Genomic DNA, 15,824 nt, shown 5'->3' on the forward strand with positions numbered 1-15,824 from the left:
TTTTGGCTTATAACTCAAAAACCAAAGCATTTAGAGCAAATCTGATGTGGGGTAAAATTGTTTATCAGGTCAAGATCTATCTGCCCTGAAATTTTCAGATGAATCGGACAACCTGTTGTTGGGTTGCTGCCCCTGAATTGGTAATTTTAAGGAAATTTTGCCGTTTTTTGTTATTATCTTGAATATTATTATAGATAGAGATAAACTGTAAACAGCAATAATGTTCAGCAAAACAAGATCTACAAATAAGTTTTCATGACCAAAATAGTCAATTGACCCCTTAAGGAGTTATTGCCCTTTATAGTTAACTTTTAGCATTTTTCATAAATTTTTGTAAATTTTTAGAAAATATTTTCCACTGTAATTACTGGGCCAAGTTCATTATAGATAGAGATAATTGTAGCAACAAGAATGTTCAGTAAAGTAAGATCTACAAACACATCACCATCACCAAAACACAATTATGTCATGAATTTATCTGTGTCCATTGTTTAATATGCACATAGACCAAGGTGAGCGACACAGGCTCTTGAGAGCCTCTAGTTTCCTTTTATTTATGGATTTATGGATGAATATAATTTATGTAATAACTATAAATTCATTTGAACACAGATATATAAAATTAATGTAAGCAGACAAAATGAATTTATAGAGATTGTCTTTTAAACTTAATTTACTTGTCTGTTAAAAATCAAATATAACAATGCTTTGTGTTTCTTCAGTGATGCTTTTGACCTGCAGATGGGAGTGGCTATACTGAGAGTTAAAGAAGGATTTCTCGTTGATGAAAGTGGTGACTGTACAAAGCAAGAACAAGAGGAAGAAGTCAACCTAAATGGTAATAAAGCCCTTTGTTTTGTACTTTAGATTGTCACATAATTTATCATGCTGACTCCTTCTTATTTGGTCTCTCATGCATTGTTGTCTCATGGCAATCATTAGATATCTCCTTATTTTGACCTAAGCAGGTCTTGTTATTGCTTGACTTTTTGTTAGTTTATCCACAAGTCCAATATCAATGCACAGATATTTTTTGATGACATTATATTTCATATTTCCAATATAGTAACATCGAGTCAATACAATTCTCAAACTCACACTATTTACATATGTTGTATATGAATTAAGGACTTTCGCTCAGTTACAAATAATATTTTATAAATGAATCTGTTTGATTATAATTAACCTATGTCTTCTTCCTCGATCAATATAATCTAAAAAGGTCCATATATAATGACCTCCTCATCAAAAGTCCATAATTGATAAATATTTAATACCTGAATTTGAGGCACATTAGGGATATTGACAGAATTTCTATTTTCTTTTTAAAAAGATGAAGAAGATGAAGATGAAAGTGATCCAGAAAGAGAACAGACTCTGCACATTCCTGAGGGATCCCCCACCATGTTACGTCGTTACAGTACAGCCTCTACCAATGGAGAGAATGACACTCATGCTTCTACCCCGAATAGAGACATGGAGAAGGACGAATCAGCCTCTCCTCTAGATCAGCTGTCTGAGAGGTTTGGGGGAAAAAAGATGAGGAAAGGAACCATTGATGTCTGGTGGCTGTTTGATGATGGAGGTATTTGCTTATAGAAAATCTGCTTAGTTAAGACAAAGATAAAAGACTGAGATTTGTCTTTCTTTTATTGTTTAAACTAAAGCTGGAATTATGCAAAAGTTGTGCTAATCAACAAAATGTCATGGATTATAAAAAAAGAATAAGTACGATTTTGAGGGAATTCACATTGACCCTTCAAGAACAAGTGTCACAAATGTTGACTATATAAAAAAATCTTTTAACAATGTCATCATTCATTAAGGGACTGTAAAAGATACTGAAAAACATATTTTAAAGAGTGACCATACTTTGTGGATCATAATTGTTCAGGGGTCACCACACCAGGCGAAGTGAGCGACAAAGTCGCTCTAGAGAAGCTCCAGGGAGAAGTTTATGTCGCCCTCGATTTTCAGTAAAATTTCCCAATGTTGCCTCATGATTTTTGAGAAATTCTCGATTCAAACGTAAATGACCAATATTGAAATACAAAGCATGTTTTCCCCAAATTCAGAACTGATTTCTCCGGGATAGTAACATACTTCAACATAAAAATTGCTTTACCGGGTGTACTACAAGCAAGAAAAAAGAAAAAATCTCGATTTTGTTATGATTGTTTATTGTCCACCATCTTTGTTATTGAAAATTGTAGATAGCGCTATTTCATCTTTTCAACTCTCATCATTTACCTAATCCATATTGATATGTACTATTAATTTTGATTTTCTTATATTTACTGACAATTTGTGATGCCCCTTAAAAAATTTCATATTTCTTTTCAAAAACGGAATATTATCAACTGGTATCCGCTTGTATTTTTGCTATGTACGTAGTTTAGTACACTGCCGGGAACCAACACAACGATTATAAACTACAAAACGCAGTCGGTTTTTCATTCAGGATTTTGTTTTACAGACTGATACATGTGCTTTGTTTCATCTAAAGGTCCTTTAAACAGTATTTCAATGAATATCTGCTCATTATTTTGATTAGGATTGGCAATATTTACTTCCAAAGTCGTATATTTTTGAAAAATATAAAGTAAGAATTTTTGACACGGATCGCACCGTATTTGTTTTTGATTTACAAGTACCTATTCAAATCCGGTTATGAAAAATACGACTTTTCCGATATGACTTTTTGTGATTTAGACTTAATTGCCTGTTAATCGTTAATTACTTAGTACGTTTAACCACTTTAGGTGTTTAAGAATCAATTACATACATTTCTAACGGCAAGTTGATTTTGGAAATCGGCATTTCCATGGAAATAACTCAAACATGTGCGATTACATGTACACGATTTGAAATTTATAACAGTTTCACTTTACGTTTTCAACACATGTCAAACACTTTTCTCTCTGATTTCTTATTAAATTTTATTTAATAACAAATACATTTTTGAATCATGATCTTAGCTATGAAAGACAGTGAAACCGTATTTTAACTTTTCTTAATTGATAATTAATTTTGTTTTAAAAGGTTCTTAGACTTGGTTTAATTTTAAAATCTTTGAAATACAGCATAATTTGATCCATGTCAAATCTTCAATTCATCCAGACCTACCAGAATAAATATTATAGCTCTTATACCATTAACTTATGGTCCTTATGTCATGATATTTTTTGACAATTTTCATAGGTACACATGTAAATAAAAAAGTATTTCAGACTACAAGCATGGCAAGACAAGGACTTACAAAATGTACTTCCTTAGCAATTGTCATGCAAAAATGATTCAAATAGTAACAAACAGACAAAAAGGATAGATTCTTTGAAGACTTTGTTTATAAAAAGTATAAACGCGATCTGTCGATTTTCCCTGAAGTCTCCCTGTTGGGCCTTCACTTCTCCTTGAAGTCTCCCTGTTGGGTCTTCACTTCTCCCTGTTTTGCTGCCAGGGAGAAGTGACTTCTCCCTATAATTTTGAAGTGTGGTGACCCCTGATTGTTTTTGTTGTTTTTTCAAGTTCTGAGATTCATTTTGAAGTACTACTATGTTGATTTACCTTGAAACTTTTATGGATGTCAGTGACCCTAAAATGAAGGTTTATTTAAGTTTTGGCAGTCACCACATGGCATTATCAAAATAATTTCAAGCTTGCTTTGTGGTGCCATAGTTGGAGTGAATCGAAAATTAAGTCATAATTTATACAAAAAACAACAAAAAATATGCATATATAATTTTTAGGTAGGTCTGGTGCTTATGAAAGTAGGTAGACGACTCCTTAACTTTGAATTGGAAAGAATGTGTAATATATTGAATGCAAAAGTGATTGATGTCTATTTTTTCTCAGATGAGATATTATTGATACAATTCTAATGACACTGTCAATTTTGTTTTCCCCCAGGTCTGACATTACTGTTACCCTACATTCTGACTACCCAGAGTCAATGGAGTAACTGTAAGCTGAGAATATTCACAGCAGGAACAAAGAGAGGAGAGATTGACAGGGAACAGAGACAGTAAGTTCATTATTCAAATATAAGGGAGATAATCACTAAGCCTGGAAAAGTTCTTCAGACAAATACAAAGGAAATAATCATTAAGCCTTCAAATAAAATATAAGGCTACCTATAATTATATTCCATCTTTGAAATTTTGCAAAATGAACTTTAGTTTTACACCTGCAAGACAAGCTTTTTGTCTACCTTTTCCACATAAAAATTCTGATTTCTAAGTAAAAAACTAAAAAAAAAACAAAAAAAACACAAGTTTAAATTATACAAAAAAAAAACGAAGAATAATTCCAGATTAAATATAAAATATAGTTTATTTATTGATAATTATATTGCCTTAAGATTCATATCTATTAGAAAATAATTATCAAAAGAAAAAAAAAATGAATCAGAATTAAAAAAGAAATTGTCAATTTAATGCCACAAGTATAAAAAACATGTTTAATTTCTAACTGGAAATTGAAGAAAAAAATTATGTAGGAAATGCCATGGGAGATTTTTATATCCCTGTAGGGAAATCCTATGCAAAGGAGGAGATAAGGCTCCAATTAGAAAATATCTCTAAATTATTGGGATGGTAAGAGGAGTAATGATCATGATGTACTATATATAAAAAATATTTATATTTACAGACTAGCAACACTATTGAGTAAATTCAGGATAGACTGTAAGGAGATGTATGTTTTACCAGAAATAGGTCGCAAACCAAGTGAAAAAAGGTACATACAATTTCATATTTATTTTATGGTTAATGAATAAATGTTATTCCTTGGAAGGTCAAATGTTTTATAAATCAAATGAAATTTCATAGCTATAAATGTGAATCACGATCACAGTTACAGTAAAGAATTGGAAACCAACCACTTTCATGGAACAATCAGGGTGATCTCGTAAAAGAAAGGACTACAAAAACTAGGAATCTACACAAAAACATAAGTTCTATAGTCTCAAAGCACGAAATTTGTTTCCACATTCACTTTGTGAAGCACTTCCACTTCAGCTTAGTTCAAATAAAGTGACAAATTTTGCTGAACAAATTTTACCTTCTAAAATACTCAAGTATAAATGTGAACTTGCATTTTATTGCGTGGTAGAAGATTATCTTACCTAGAAGTAAATTTAACATTTTTTTTGTTTCTAGTTTGATTTTATAAAATGTTTTTTGTATTATCCCATTCCTGTTAACATGTCTCATGTACAAGACTAATTGTTTTTGTTTACAAAATTTCAAAAGTAATGTCAGATATTTATTCTTTTTCTAACATATAAAATTGTAATACTAATCTAGATATGGACTTACCTTTCTTCCTCTACAGTATGAAGTCATTTGAAAGTTTATTAGAAGGTTGGATGCTAGACGAAGATAATGGTGAGACTAAAGATGAGTTCCCATGGAAAGTTTCAGAGGAGGATCTCATTTTATTGAAAGAAAAGGTAATTGTATATGTTCATTTGAAAAAAAAATACCGAGTTTAACTATTAACAGTCAGGATTCTACTTCGTCAGAATTATCTCCCCATTACGCCAGTTCATTTTCACAATCGTAGAAATGGAAGCCATTGTAGGGATGACGCGCTACCAGTTTTGCCCATGGAAACCGTTAAATTTATCCACATTGCACCATTATGGTCCTGTATATGTCAGTTGTATTTTAAAAGACAAATGTATCAACTAGCTAATGAGCATCAGTTAATGATCTTGTCTGCATTGATTCAACTTAAAACTATTGTCTGATCGGTTGTCAGGTGGAATTTTCGAAAATTCATAAACATTTAAAAAATTCTAATTTAAAATTTCGTGGAAGGGCAGACTAGATTTTTTTAGTGTATAAAGACTATAAACCCTAGTTTTCACACACAAAAAATTATATTTTTTCAAAGATATGCATTTTCATCATCCAACTTGAAAGACTGTCGTCAAGTACTTTCAGTAAAAAAATAGCTATTCGAACACACCTTCTCTGTTTTTGTGACTCATTAGATAGGTATTTCACTTGACCCATATATTTCATTTTTTAGTACTGTTATTTTTTTGTGTTATAAAGTCAATCTGTAGCTTTGATATATAAAAATAATAGAATCTGAAGCGAGACCATGTATGAAATAATCTTACTTTGTACAATATCAAGACAAAATATTCAACTCAAACACGCCCTAACATAAAAAGGTGCACTCGATTTTCTCTTTTCGATACAATCATTACCAATTTTTGGGAATTTTTTCTTGAGTCACATAATGGAAGGGCAGACACGAAAATTTTTGAACTAATAGATTGATATGTTTTCCGTCCGTGGTAATTTTTTCAAAAAAATCGGAGGTTATAGATTTTCTTCATCCAACTTGAAAGATACCCATGTTGTCGACTTGAAATCTAATTGTTCTGCTTAACTATATACTAGATAAATTGAAAACTTATGCAAATGGTGTTTTTAAAATAAAACACCTCGTAATTGAGAAGAAAATTGTAATTTTGTTTGTTTCTTTTAACTTTTAAAATTTTTGTCACTATAGTAAACAATACAGTACACATTTATCGCCTTCTCTAACAAAGAGCTTCGATTCTTTTGTTCTATTTCAACCGGGTTTCCAACTGTTAATGATGACCATGATCTGCATTAATGCCTTAATCATAGAATGTTGATGCCTTATACTTATGTATAAATCATAGAACGTTGATGCCTTATAGATATGTATAAATCATAGAACGTTGATGCCTTATACATATGTATAAATCATAGAACGTTGATGCCTTATACATATGTATAAATCATAGAACGTTGATGCCTTATACATATGTATAAATCATAGAACGTTGATGCCTTATACTTATGTATAAATCATAGAACGTTGATGCCTTATACATATGTATAAATCATAGAACGTTGATGCCTTATAGATATGTATAAATCATAGAACCTTGATGCCTTATAGATATGTATAAATCATAGAACGTTGATGCCTTATACCTATGTATAAATCATAGAACGTTGATGCCTTATACCTATGTATAAATCATAGAAATTTGATGCCTTATATCTATGTATAAATCATAGAACGTTGATGCCTTATACGTATGTATAAATCATAGAACGTTGATGCCTTATACGTATGTATAAATCATAGAACGTTGATGCCTTATAGATATGTATAAATCATAGAACGTTGATGCCTTATACATATGGATAAATCATAGAACATTGATGCCTTATACGTATGTATAAATCATAGAATGTTGATGCCTTATACGTATGTATAAATCATAGAACGTTAAAGTCTTATACATATGTATAAATCATAGAACGTTGATGCCTTATACATATGTATAAATCATAGAAAGTTGAAGCCTTATACATATGTATAAATCAAAGAACGTTGCCTTATACAAATGTATAAATCATAGAACGTTGATGCCTTATACCTATGTATAAATCATAGAACGTTGATGCCTTATACCTATGTATAAATCATAGAACGTTGATGCCTTATACATATGTATAAATCATAGAACGTTGATGCCTTATACCTATGTATAAATCATAGAACGTTGATGCCTTATACCTATGTTTAAATCATAGAAAGGTGAATCTGATTACAATATAGGGAATAAAAATAACAGGTCAAATATTTTCTAAATTGAAAAATTTAAGTGTATTTATACATTAGAATGAGTTTGACTGAGACATTAGGAAATAATTATATAATAATAGAATCAATTCAATCTAAAGTTTTAATGTAGATCCTTAAAATACTGATACAATGTATAATACTTATCTTAACAACAATAGATCAGATTGTTTTGTTTTATTTCATTGTAGACACAGAGAAATGTAAGATTGAGCGAGCTTTTGAAGATCAAATCATCAGAAGCATCTTTAATAGTTATGTAAGTTAGTTATCTTTGTATAATAACAATATGGCATACATATACATAGTTTTGATTTTCTAAGCTGGACATGAGAAAACAAATGTCCTGTTTATTGACAAAAATCCTAGCAGAAAATTATAGTAGAAAAAAAGTTTGACTTGTCTCAGTATTTCCAGGTGGTTGTACCTGTCTTAAAAGAAAGTCATATATCTAGGTACAATCTTATTAAGACAGATTTTGATCCACAGGAAATTGAAGATTTTGTAAAATATTTATCTATGATCAGGATTTCCTTTTGTCAAATCATATCTTAGAGCATATTTGTGCATTTAATTTTATCATTCTATAGTTCTATCGATATAAACATATTGTCCACTATGTTCAGGAATTCCACCAAGTCAAATCAATAAAAAGGATTTTGATAAATAAAGAAGAATTTAAAAATTAGATTAACATGGGAGCAATCAGAAATAAAAAAGGGTAAACTGTAATTGACCAGTTATAGGAATATGTATAGCCATTCCTTATCACAAATTGACTTGAGCTTTAGAAACATAATTAAGGTCTTAAACTGGACAAATCAGTTGCAAATTGTATGTCACACATTTTGCCTAAGTACTGTCCATATTGTTTGATGTATAATTTGATAACATTGTCTCTTTGACCCATTCCCCATTTCCACTTTCCATTTTTTATGTTTGCTTATTTGTGTAAAAAGATGGCTCCTTAATGTAGAACTTTACCAATGCCTAAGAAAGACTGTTTATTTATTTGTATAAAATTATTGCTACTTTCTGTAGGACTTTACCAAGGCCTAAGAAAGACTGTTTATTTATTTGTATAAAATTATTGCTACTTTCTGTAGGACTTTACCAATGCCTAAGAAAGACTGTTTATTTATTTGTATAAAATTATTGCTACTTTCTGTAGGACTTTACCAAGGCCTAAGAAAGACTGTTTATTTATTTGTATAAAATTATTGCTACTTTCTGTAGGACTTTACCAATGCCTAAGAAAGACTGTTTATTTATTTGTATAAAATTATTGCTACTTTCTGTAGGACTTTACCAATGCCTAAGAAAGACTGTTTATTTATTTGTATAAAATTATTGCTACTTTCTGTAGGACTTTACCAATGCCTAAGAAAGACTGTTTATTTATTTGTATAAAATTATTGCTATTTTCTGTAGGACTTTACCAATGCCTAGGAAAGGCACCTGTCCAGCAGGATTGTACATGGCATGGTTGGATGTTTTAACGACAGGAATGCCACCGATATTGTTATTACGTGGTAATCAGAGTAGTGTGTTGACATTCTATTCCTAATAGTAAGGTCAGTACTAAGTCATTGTTAGTTTTATAGTAGCCAAGTACAATGTAAATGCTTATACTATAGGATCTTCATTGGCCATTTCAGCCATCTTTGTTAACCGGATTTTTGTGACAAAAATGTCGGTTATTGATTTGGGGATGTACGGCGGGCGGGCGGCAATCAAATGTTGTCCGTGCATTAACTCATGAACCGTTCAACCAAAGCTTTTAAAATTTTAATATGTTGTTACTAACAACTAAATGAAGGTCAAGTTCAATAATGGCGATTTTGACTTTTACCGTTCAGGAGTTTTGGTTCTTGAAAGATTGAAAAATGGAGTTTCCAGTCGTTTCCGTGCATTTACGCATGAACTGTTCTACCTAAGCTTCCCAAATTTTAATATGTTGTTACTGATGACAAAATGGAGGTCAAGTTCAATAATGGCGATTTTGACTTTTACCGTTCAGGAGTTATGGTTCTTGAAAGATTGAAAAATGGAGTTTCCAGTCGTGTCCGTGCATTTACGCATGAACTGTTCTACCTAAGCTTCCCAAATTTTAATATGTTGTTACTGATGACAAAATGGAGGTCAAGTTCAATAATGACGATTTTGACTTTTACCGTTCAGGAGTTATGGTTCTTGAAAGATTGAAAAATGGTGTTTCCAGTCGTGTCCGTGCATTTACGCATGAACTGTTTTACCAAAGCTTCCCAAATTTTAATATGTTGTTACTGATGACAAAATAGAGGTCAAGTTCAATCATGACGATTTTGACTTTTACCGTTCAGGAGTATGGTTCTTGAAAGATTGTGAAATGGCGTTTCCATTCACGTTGTTGCATTTACTCATGAACCATTCAATCTAAGCTTTTCAAATTTTAATATGTTGTTACTGATGACAAAATAGAGGTCAAGTTTAATAATGACGATTTTGACTTTTACCGTTCAGGAGTTATGGTTCTTGAAAGATTGAAAAATGGTGTTTCCAGTCGTGTCCGTGCATTTTCTCATGAACCATTCAACCGAAGCTTTTGAAATTTTTATATGTTGTTACTGATGGCAAATTAGAGGTCAAGTTCAATAATGATGATTTTGACTTTTACCGTTCAGGAGTAATGGTTCTTGAAAGATTGTGAAATGGCGTTTCCATTCACGTTGTTGCATTTACTCATGAACCATTCAATTTAAGCTTTTCAAATTTTAATATGTTGTTACTGATGACAAAATAGAGGTCAAGTTCAATAATGACGATTCTGACTTTTACCGTTCAGGAGTTATGGTTCTTGAAAGATTGAAAAATGGTGTTTCCAGTCGTGTCCGTGCATTTACGCATGAACTGTTTTACCAAAGCTTCCCAAATTTTAATATGTTGTTACTGATGACAAAATAGAGGTCAAGTTCATTCATGACGATTTTGACTTTTACCGTTCAGGAGTATGGTTCTTGAAAGATTGTGAAATGGCGTTTCCATTCACGTTGTTGCATTTACTCATGAACCATTCAATCTAAGCTTTTCAAATTTTAATATGTTGTTACTGATGACAAAATAGAGGTCAAGTTTAATAATGACGATTTTGACTTTTACCGTTCAGGAGTTATGGTTCTTGAAAGATTGAAAAATGGTGTTTCCAGTCGTGTCCGTGCATTTTCTCATGAACCATTCAACCGAAGCTTTTGAAATTTTTATATGTTGTTACTGATGGCAAATTAGAGGTCAAGTTCAATAATGATGATTTTGACCCGTGCATTTTCTCATGAACCATTCAACCGAAGCTTTTGAAATTTTTATATGTTGTTACTGATGGCAAATTAGAGGTCAAGTTCAATAATGATGATTTTGACTTTTACCTTTCAGGAGTAATGGTTCTTGAAAGATTGTGAAATGGCGTTTCCATTCACGTTGTTGCATTTACTCATGAACCATTCAATCTAAGCTTTTCAAATTTTAATATGTTGTTACTGATGACAAAATAGAGGTCAAGTTCAATAATGACGATTTTGACTTTTACCGTTCAGGAGTTATGGTTCTTGAAAGATTGAAAAATGGTGTTTCCAGTCGTGTCCGTGCATTTTCTCATGAACCATTCAACCAAAGCTTTTGAAATTTTTATATGTTGTTACTGATGGCAAATTAGAGGTCAAGTTCAATAATGACGATTTTGACTTTTACCGTTCAGGAGTAATGGTTCTTGAAAGATTGTGAAATGGCGTTTCCATTCATGTTGTTGCATTTACTCATGAACCATTCAATCTAAGCTTTTCAAATTTTAAAATGTTGATACTGATGACAAAATGGAGGTCAAATTTGATATTGACGATTTTCACTTTCACCATTCATCAGTAATGGTTCTTGTGATATTGCCAGGACACAAATAAATATTAATAAATCCGGTTTGCTGTCGTTGTGACAGCCTCTTGTTTTTATTATTTTTATATTTTTCTTCAAATAGTAAAATTAGAAGACTTTGTATGTGATAGTTAATCATAATTATGATGGGAGAGCATATACAAGTTGTTATAATTAATTATCATTATTCATCAAATTATTTCAAATTTAGCTTTGTAAAGTGTACTTGCAAAAAAGCAGTTATTTGTGTTGGCTGAAGGGAAACTTGTATTGATTTTTGAGGCAATTGTAAAGTGGATTAAATTTTGAAATAAGTAAAGATTAATTCTATTTTTTTTTGTATAAAAAGGTTGTTAATAGAAGATACAGACGAAAACAAAGAAAATCACATACACAGAATGGATCTGACAGATGAAGAAATGCAAAGAAATTCATTTCAGAAAGCAAATAATGAATATCAAACTGAAGACAAGGAAGTGTTAGGACTAGAAATAAATACCATGATAAAGATACTGTACAATGTATTTTGTATACAGGGAGGATATCATGTGATGAGAAAAAAAAAAAGAATGAAGGCTTTGATGCATTAATTAACATTAGAAGTATTGTTTGTACAGTTATGTTTTGATTTTGTATAAAAATGCTCCCCTTTCATTCATGATTTGACATCTTTATGGAAGGCCGAGAGGAAGTAAAAGTAATTAAAGACATAATTTGTTATTTCATTGCTGTAGACAAGTTTGTTGTTATTTTTAAATTTTCAGTCACACTAACATAATTTATTGAATAGCTTTTAGGCCTGGTTTGATCAAAGTTAATGTTTTCCAATAAGATATATTTAAAAGAACATATTTTTGTAATAATATTTTATCCCAAATCACATTTAAGTTTTGTTATATATATAGTGAGTCACAAAATTGTTATAGAGTTACTATGCTTACTGTGATATAAATTTATTCCATTTAAATCTTAATACTGTGGATTCATTATTAATCATGGGGGACTTTTTTCCTTTGATTACTAGTTAAACAAAAACCATGAATTTTAAACGTTTAACAAAATATAAGCCTTTCAAAATTAAGAAGATGTGGTATGATTGCCAATAAGACAACTCTCCCCAAGAGACCAAATAACATAGACATTAACCTCTATAGGTCACCATTTTGTCATATACTAAATTTGTTGAAACCTCATAATCAAAGTTTCCATGACAACAAATGAATCCATAGTTCTCTGTTACGCATTACATGACAAATATGATGTATTATTAGCTGATATCTTATTTTGTAATCTTATATAATATAATCAATACATTTAACCATTTATTTTTTTAGAATTTATGTTATAAACTGTCTCAATTGAAGGGGAAATAAAAAGATAGAAATTCTCTATATTTTGATAAAAAAATAAAAAGGAAATATATTGAAAAGATGGGTAACTTTGGGTTTCAGACCTTTATTCAAAAATAGTAACAAATTTTGCTTCTTTTTCTTTTAATCTTCTTTATTTGATTATAGCTTGAAATTTTTGTTGAACCTTTCTTTAAAGAAGACTGTCTTCTAGTTTGAATTATCTTATACTTAGAAAAACAAATAAAAAAATAGAATTTTAATTAATGATTAGCAAAAATTAGCAAACCCCAATTTTGTAAAATCATTCTATATATATATATATATATATATATATATATATAACATGAGTTAAATTTGGTAAATCAAGTGAATCAATACACATAGATTTAGATTGCACAAAGGGTGTATTAACTCGCATTTAAATTGTTAAAACTCAAAAGCTGAGATTAAGGATTAGGAAGTTTGCAATATTTTTTGTGTTCAGTTTATATTTATTTTACTGCAATTATTTTGTCAGACTAAACAAAGCATAAGGAAATAACTGATGTGTTTTAAGATTATCTTCAGAAAAACAAATTATCTCAATATCTTCAAATCAATTATGAATTTAGCTTCGGTAGTCCAAAATTCAGTTATCGCTATTCGCCTTTAGTTGAAAAATATCTTGTTACAGAATGCTCAGTCATTTTAGTACTTACTGGTTTTAAGTTTCAAAATGACATTTTTCGTCTTTATTAAATTGACATACGAATAATTAAAAAAACATATAAAAAAATAAGAATAAAAATGCAATTTAGATGAATAGTCAATACAAAATATTGATAAACTTCTATTGTAATTTGTAACCATCATGACACATCTGTTTGACAGCATTAAAGTAAATTTTTAAAAGTTCAACTTTTTTTGGTGCTTATTTATCAGATATAGATATCAAAGAATAACAAACTACAATCAATAGTTTGAGTACATGCTAGTATGCTGAAAAATGATGAAATATAACAAACTAATTGTTAACTGGATTTTTAGTTAACTTTTGTTTGGCTGCTGTCTCAGGGATATTTATCCCACTCATTTTACTAATTTAAGCATAATAAAAAGATAGTCTCTGATATAAATAAAATGTCATCCAAAGTTCAAAGACATTTTTTCTTCATCAAAATTATATTAAAGAAGTTTTGAAAACAATTTCTCAATGCGAATAAACACAAAACACAACAGTTTCATTCTTAAAGCTTTGATTAGTATTAATATTTTACATGTATATTAGTTCGCAATATCTTTTACTATTTACTTTATTTATTTAATTGTTAACTTTTCTCATTTATATTTTTAGTTTAACATTGTATTTATTATGCTTTTTTTATGTTTTGTTAGAATTTAGTGGAGGGATCGATGTAATCTGTACATTTGTACTATTATTATGTAGAATTTAGTGTTGGTAGTTTCATTCTAAAATAGTTGAGGTCTGCTCATGATGTCTAAGCTTCACATGCCATGCATGATAAGGGCATTTCAGCCAGCATTTATAAATCATGGGTCATTAATTACTGAACAGTTACAAGGAGAAACAAAGAATTTTGATCACTGAACTTTGATTTCTGATATAAAGATTGCCTGTTGTCTGTACAAGTCTGACAGTCAGTGTGTTGTATTGAGTCAATGAGCAGTATATACTTAGCACATGATTCAAATAATTGGAAATAAAGAGGACAAAGAATAGGGGAAAGGGAAGGGGGGTAAGCATCATAAATATTTGAAATTTAATTTTCATTTTTGAGAAAAACTTATCCTCTGTCTTTTTATTCGAAATTTAAATTTGTTTTGAGTCATATTTTCATTCATGTTATTTTTGGAATTTAGTTTTTGTTTGAATCACTTGACTTAAAAAAGGGCAAGTGTTTTCCTTAACATTGACTGGAAGCAATTTTTTTAATATGATTTATGTGAAAACACCAGATGTTTTGAAAATCAACCATCATGTTAGCTGTTATAAATAGATCATTGGGTGGTCAAAATCAATAGAAAAAAATAATAGAGAAATTCAGTGAAACCCTGTAGCAGTCCTTTTGTTGCCTAAACTGGTTTAATGGTGATGACCTCAGCAGCAATCAGAAAAAGAAAAAAAAACTAATCATGGATTCTACCATTATTTAAATTAGAAAATTGGACTTAAATTCAATATTGTTATCAAACATTGGGTAAAAGTCAAATATTAGATACTTTGTGGGTTTATTTGGTTATTAACCCTATCGATGATCAGAATTTGTTGCCAACATTACAAAGTTCAGATAATAGAGAAAATTTTATAGAAACTATAATAAAAAGGATTCTTTGAAAATTTATTAAAGGTGAACAGCTGCAGTGAGTTTCAAAAGTTTAAAGAAACTATTCACTCTCACAAAGATTATATATTTCCATGTTCTCTAGTGCAATATGGGTAATTTGGTTAATATATATATTTGTACATTAACCAGAGCAACAGATGTCTGTGACACATATATTTGGATCTAGGTATATAATCATTATAATACTATACATTGTGGTATTCATTATATGTAAAATGTAAAAACTGTGATTATGTAAAAACCATCCAAAGTGCTGTAAACATGTTACATTATTTTCTGATCATTTTATTGTTTTTGTTAAACACTGGGTTTTAGATTAATGAATAAACAGTAGAATTCTGTTGTTATTGTGTCATATGTTATACATACATGTATGATGTGTTATAGTTAGGTCAAAGACTTTACTACATGCAGATTAATTTTATACACAGAACACACAACCGTGATCTGTGAAACGGATATTTTATAACCGTCAACAAACTTGTGATGGCTTCCGTAAAATTTTACGAAGGGATGATTTCAAATTTGGAACCCTTGGTTTAATAGCTTCTTTGTGAGCAGCAATGGGAATCATGATAGGAAATAC

The 15,824-nt window shown here is 30.2% G+C and overlaps 1 protein-coding gene across 3 annotated transcripts in view; it reads left to right on the top strand.

Moving 5' to 3' along the window:
• The window catches only part of LOC143073549 (solute carrier family 12 member 2-like), a 56,209-nt gene extending 40,628 nt beyond the window's left edge, over positions 1-15,581 (top strand). For all 3 annotated transcript variants that reach the window (XM_076249183.1, XM_076249182.1, XM_076249185.1), the window contains 8 exons: positions 723-838; positions 1,334-1,585; positions 3,910-4,024; positions 4,651-4,737; positions 5,335-5,452; positions 7,833-7,900; positions 9,073-9,215; positions 11,891-15,581. In XM_076249183.1, the coding sequence (XP_076105298.1) occupies positions 723-838; positions 1,334-1,585; positions 3,910-4,024; positions 4,651-4,737; positions 5,335-5,452; positions 7,833-7,900; positions 9,073-9,208 (892 nt within the window). In that variant the 3' untranslated portion in view covers positions 9,209-9,215; positions 11,891-15,581. The remainder of the gene's footprint in view (positions 1-722; positions 839-1,333; positions 1,586-3,909; positions 4,025-4,650; positions 4,738-5,334; positions 5,453-7,832; positions 7,901-9,072; positions 9,216-11,890) is intronic.
• The last annotated feature ends 243 nt before the right edge of the window (positions 15,582-15,824 follow it).

This window comes from Mytilus galloprovincialis, chromosome 4 (assembly GCF_965363235.1).
Source record: "Mytilus galloprovincialis chromosome 4, xbMytGall1.hap1.1, whole genome shotgun sequence".
In the NCBI taxonomy this organism is placed as follows: Eukaryota; Metazoa; Mollusca; class Bivalvia; order Mytilida; family Mytilidae; genus Mytilus; species Mytilus galloprovincialis.